At 63.0% G+C, this 5,446-nt stretch overlaps 1 protein-coding gene across 1 annotated transcript; it reads right to left on the bottom strand.

Annotated features, from left to right (window-relative positions):
- Positions 1–2,522: 2,522 nt before the first annotated feature.
- On the bottom strand, positions 2,523–4,735 carry TLX3 (T cell leukemia homeobox 3). The gene is made up of 3 exons (XM_077138100.1): positions 4,300–4,735; positions 3,699–3,942; positions 2,523–2,749 (listed from the first exon to the last, which is right to left on the bottom strand). Exons 1-3 carry the CDS (start codon positions 4,718–4,720, stop codon positions 2,539–2,541), a joined length of 876 nt encoding a protein of 291 aa, XP_076994215.1. The 5' UTR covers positions 4,721–4,735; the 3' UTR covers positions 2,523–2,538.
- Between the last annotated feature and the right edge of the window lie 711 nt (positions 4,736–5,446).

Raw genomic sequence — 5,446 nt, 5'->3', positions numbered from 1 at the left:
AAAGACGACGTGTGTGTGTGTGTGCGTGTGTGTGTGCACGCGCGCGTATGTGCGTGTCCTGAAAGAGGCCCGAGAAACGAGTGTCCGTGGCAAACCACAAAAAAGAATTTAGACAAACAAATACTAAACCTTATGATGGAGAATAAAGCGGGGGCGGGTAGAGATTGGGAAGCGACGGCACTGCCCGCTGAGGGCCTGCTCGGCCAGCAAAAGACAAGGTCAGAAGGAAGGTCCCCCTGGTTCTTAGATGTTTGGGCGCCTGGCCGAAGGGCCAGACTTTCCTTCTCATCCCCACTGACAGCCTTCATCGGGCTTTTTAGCAGAGTACAAAAGCATTTCAGAAAATACCCACAGAAGAGACGCCCTGTAAACATGCGAGCCCCTCCCCGGGGTGTGTATACGTCCCCAGCGGCGTAGATGGAGAATTCATAGGGCCTGAGGGTGGAGGCGAAGGCCAGAGCGCTGGGAGCCAGGACGTTCTCAGCGCCGCCTCTTCCCCGAGCGCTGCAGGCGCCGAGCGCCCAGCTGCCCGCGTGTAACGAAGGCGCTGAAGCACCGGAGCCCGCAGGGTGGCGAATGGCCCCCAGGGACCCAGTGGGGTGGGGATGAGGGGAGTACCGGAGGGGGGTGGGTGGCTGTGGGGTGCAGTCCCCGAAAGTTTAGCCTCAAGTAGTTACTTGGGAGCCCCGCCAAAAGGAAGGAGGGAAGAAGAGAAGGAAAGAAAGAGAAAGAGGGGAAGAGATTCTGAGATGAGAAAAGACGGAAGAAAAATAAAAGCCAACCAAAAAGCGAGGAAGGGAGGAGAGAACAGATACAGAAAGAGAAACCCAGAGAAAGAGACAACATAGAAGAAGAGAGCCAGTAATGGGGAGAGGAAACGGAAGAAGAATGAATATGTATGACAAAGAAGATAAAGAGAGTCAGAGAAACTAAAAGCAAAAAGAACGAATTACGTAGAGAAACGCAGAACTATAAAGGGGGGGGGGGAGAACCCCATAGTAATCTAGAAACCAAGAAACAAAGGAAAAAATAGAGACGATCATAGAGAGAGAAGTGGAGAAGCCAGAAAATGAACGTTTGAAAATGGAGACTGCTAAAAGGAACAATCAAGGAGCAAGAGGAAATGTTCACCGGCCGCTTGGAGTTTGAGTTTGTCTTAATTGAAAGGGGCCACCCACTCCCGATCCCAGAACTTCCAGTTCCTAAGCCGTGGTAAAGCTAGGTGCGCGGGGCCTCGCTGCTTCCACTCGGAGCTTGGGGTTCCGGGCGCCCCGCCCCCTCCCGGCTGGTGACGCCGCCGAGGTTGCAGTGATGTCACGTGACGTCACGCGACACCTGGCTTCCCACGCCAGCCCCAGGGGGTGCCGGGGTCCTGGGATTGTGCGCGGCACCTGTTCCCCAGGCGCAGAGGGTTTGGAGACCCGGGACACACCCCGGGATCTGCGCACCCGTCCCAGTGCGCCCATGTCCCCGAGCGCCAGGTCCACGGGCCGGGTCCCGGGACTCTGAGGCCTCGCTGGAAGAAGGAACTGCAAGCAGCCCGAGGGGGGTGCGCGTTTCGGCATGCGTCCCAAAGAATCCGAGGCCGCGGTGCATCTCACCCACCCCCCGGGTGGCTTTGCCCTGGTGACCTGCTTCGGTACTGGCCCAGGCCCGGCCTTTCGCTCCCCAGCTCTCCCTCGCGCGGGTCTGCGGCCTCCGGGCCTCGAGCGCCCTTCCTGCCCCAGCTCCCCATCCCGCCGGAACCCAGGCTGCAGGCGTCCGGCACAAACTGACCTGCGCCGAGGATCCTCCGCGGGGCCGGGGACCCTCCGCGGGGCCGGGGACCCTCCGCGGGGCCGGGGACCCGAGTTCGAGCTGAGGCGAGTGTGCAGGAAGCTTGGAGCAGAGGACGCGCCCCCGCACACCGCTGCTCGGCCTCTACCGCCGTACGGGTGAGGTGCAGGGCCGGGGCTCGCCGAGCGTCATCCGAACCAAAACGAAATAAAAGCGGCGTTAGGTGAAATAGCTAACTTTTTTTTATTATTAAATAAAACGACTTAAATAAAAGGAACGGAAAAGGAGAGGAGGGGACCCAGCCTAAACTCAGGGCGTCCCCGACCCCTGGCGCTCCCCCGAACCCCCGGTCGGCCGTTCCTCCTCCAGCGGCCCCCTCGGGGGAAGCAGGTGGCCGATTTCTAAAGAAAAAAGCCAAAACTTTTATTATTTACACGTTTGGGCAAAAGTACAAAGTATAATACAGGCGCCCGGCCCGGGAGGTGCGGGCAGGGGGCGGAGAAACGTAAGGCGCTTTCTTTATCAGGCCCGGGCCTGGGGCGGGACAGGGCGCGGGGCGGGGGCTCGGATTGTGCAGCCGCGCGGAGCCCGGGCCCAGCCCCCCCTCCGCGGCCAGCCGGGATGCAGCCGCGCCCCGGAGCCTCCTGGAGCTTGGCAGCCCCTTCCCCTCTCAACCCTGGTTCCCCCCCAGCCCGGCTGGGGGCCCCCGGGCGCCCCGCCGGGTGGGGGCGGCGGTCCGTGGAGACTTTGGGTGTGGGTGGCTCACACCAGCGAGGTGACGGCGGGGACCTTGGAACTATCCTCCTCCCAGGGCTGCAGATTCTGCAGAGCGAAGAGAGACGAGTTGTGCAGACAGAGCGGGTCGGGCTGGATGGAGTCGTTGAGGCTCTTTTGGAAGGCGTCATGTTGCAGCTGCAGCATGAGCCGGCTCGCCTGCTGCCGCTCCGCCTCCCGCTCCTCCGCCGTCTGCCGCCTGCACCGAGGGAGGGAGAGGGACAGTACCGTCATCCACACGGCACCCCGGGGCCGCCAGCGGGCCCCCAGCCGGAGCGGGAGCCCAGACCAGCCAGGAACCTCGGGGTTCACAGCCCGTCTGCCTCCCATCCGGTGCTGTGGGTTGGAGGCTCGCGCGAGCCGGGGTGGTCGGGATAATTTGTTTTGCTGCGCACCCGGCGGTCGCAGGGAGGGAGCCCCGCCCGCTGCCCACCTGCACGCCTGGGTATTGTGGCTTAGCCAACAACAAAAACAAAGATTGTTTCTTTTGCGGGATAAAAAGAGCGTATTTGCAACTGAACTCGGCCTTGCGGACAGAGGGGTCACTGGAGGCCGCAGGTGGGTGGGTTAGCTCTACGCCGCCCGCGCCGCGCCGGGGGGTCCAGGTCAGCCTCCTCCATTTCTCCCAGGCCGTGTCTCGCGACCCCCTTCCAGGAAGCGATCGCTTTGGCGTTCCCGGGTTGGACTGAGCCAGGGACCGGATCAAAACGGGACTGGAGTCGGGACAGGGAGCTAGAGGGGTGACCCAGAGCCCGCGCAGATGGTCAGAAATCCGAGAGGGCGGGCTGGAAAGCTAGCGGGTAAAGGAGAGTGAGAGAGGCCTGGGGTGCGTGTGTCGGAGGTGGGGGTGGGCGGTATGAGAGGAAACCGAGCGAGAACAGGAGACACAGCAAAACAAGGAGAGAGGTGGAGAGGCTCATGAGAGCGAAACAGAGATGGGAATGGAGGAGAAGCCGAGGCGCGTAGGGGAGACGGGGAAACACCCGCCGGCGGGATCCAAAGGAGATAAAATTCCGGAAGAATGGGGTAGGCGCACTCCTTGGGGAGCAGGGGTGGGGATGCGGATGGGGGGGGTAGAACAAGGGTGGGGAAAGCGTGAGGCTGGAGCGCAAGGTGGGTGCAGGGCGGGCTGGCCGGGCCTCTCTCACCGCCACTTGGTCCGCCGGTTTTGGAACCAGGTCTTGACCTGCGCGTCCGTCATTTTGAGGGACTTGGCGAGCGCCGCCCTCTCGGCAGAGGCCAGGTACTTTTGGCGGTGGAAGCGCTTTTCCAGCTCGCAGATCTGCACGCGAGAAAAGGATGTGCGCGGCTTCTTGCGCTTGGGCGGCGTCCGGTTCTGGTAGGGGTGGCCGATGCGCCGGGTCACCGTGAAGGGCGTGAGAGCCGCCGCTGCTGCGGAGATACACGAGGTCCCCTGAAGCCCAGCCGAGCTCGGCCACAGTTCAGGCCCAGCGCCGCCCCAGTGCCGCCCGGTGAGGCGCAGAGTGCTTCGCTATTTCGTTGGTCCCGCACGTCGCCAGCGGTACCCAGCGGGTTGGGAGACCCTCCCTTGGCCCTGAGCACAGCCTTATTTCCCCCACTTCCGCGATTTCCCTCCCCCTCCCCCTCCGGCTGCCCGGGGTACCCGGCGCCGAGGCCTCCGCCGGGTTTGGGCCTCCGGAATCGTTTCCCGGAGTGGAGCGGATAGGGCGCGGCGCCACTGGCCCCGGGAGGGCCGAGGCCCGGCGCCTTTTCGCTCGCCCTGCTCACCTGTGAAGCGATCTTTCACGAAGCGGCGGCTGCTCTCCATCCAGGGGAAATTAAGGCCGCCCAGGCTAGAGACCGTGGGCACGGAGGGCATGGCGGGCAGAGCGCTAGGCAGCGGCGGCGGCACGGCCCCGGGCAGCGGCCTGTGCGCCGGCACCCGAATCACGCCGGCGGGTGCCAGGCTCAGGTTGACACTGTAAGATCCCGCGTCCTCGAAGGGCGCGCCGAGGCCAGCAAAGGAGGCGGGCAGAGACGGGTATGTGGCGCCCGGACGGCCCCCGGGGGGCCCTCCCAGGTAGCTGGCGCCGTCGGGGCCCCGCGGGGCAGGTGCGCTGTCCTGGTCCGGGCTGTTGAGGATCTGGTCGATGCCGAAGCTGATGGGCTCATGCGGGTGCGGGGTCTGCGCGCTGGCGGGCGCCTCCATTCTGGGCGGGCGGAAGGGCTGGGCTGGGCTGGGCGGGGAGGCGGCTGGGTCCCCGTTACGGCGCGGCCATGGAGCGCCCAGCGCCTCTCGTCGCACTGAAACTTTGCCAAGAGTGCGCGGGCCCGACAGGCTCTGTGTCATCTTTCTTGAACCGAACCTGGAGTTTCCGCTGCTAATTCCTCTCCCGCCGCAGCCATTGGCTGCGATCAACAAGCCTCTCTCCTCCCATTGGCTCCCGGCTTTCAATAAAGGCCTAATTCATGGAAATAGGAGCTTAGGGACTGTTCCAAGGTGACATCATTTTAACAAACGAACAATAGGTCAAATTTATTAGCCGGGATAATGGGCGGCAGATATTAGCGCCCGAACCGCAGCCTCCCAAACCCGAAATCTGACGAAGCTGCAATTAGCAGACGTTCCCCTCTCCTCCCGGCCGGGACGGCTTCCTGGCCACAGCGCGAGGTGGGCAGGGCGCTCTGCTTGTGAGATTGTTGTGGGTTTTTTCGTTTTCTTCCAATTTTTTTTTGTTCTGAACAAAAAACAAACCAAATGATTTCTTTCAATTACAATGGAGTTGCAACTCCCGAACGACCCTGCAGAATCCGCGGAAGCCTCCCGGACACCCCGCCACCGCGGAAGCCACGAAAGGGGCGCGCCTCGAGGCGCGGGCTTCGCGCTCACTGCGCGCGGGGTCAGGGGAGCGCGGGAGCGTGGCCCGCGTTCTCG

The sequence above is a fragment of the Tamandua tetradactyla genome, chromosome 20, assembly GCF_023851605.1.
Source record: "Tamandua tetradactyla isolate mTamTet1 chromosome 20, mTamTet1.pri, whole genome shotgun sequence".
In the NCBI taxonomy this organism is placed as follows: Eukaryota; Metazoa; Chordata; class Mammalia; order Pilosa; family Myrmecophagidae; genus Tamandua; species Tamandua tetradactyla.
The sequence above is the reverse complement of the archived record's forward strand: the minus strand, read 5'-3'. Positions and strand labels throughout refer to the sequence as shown.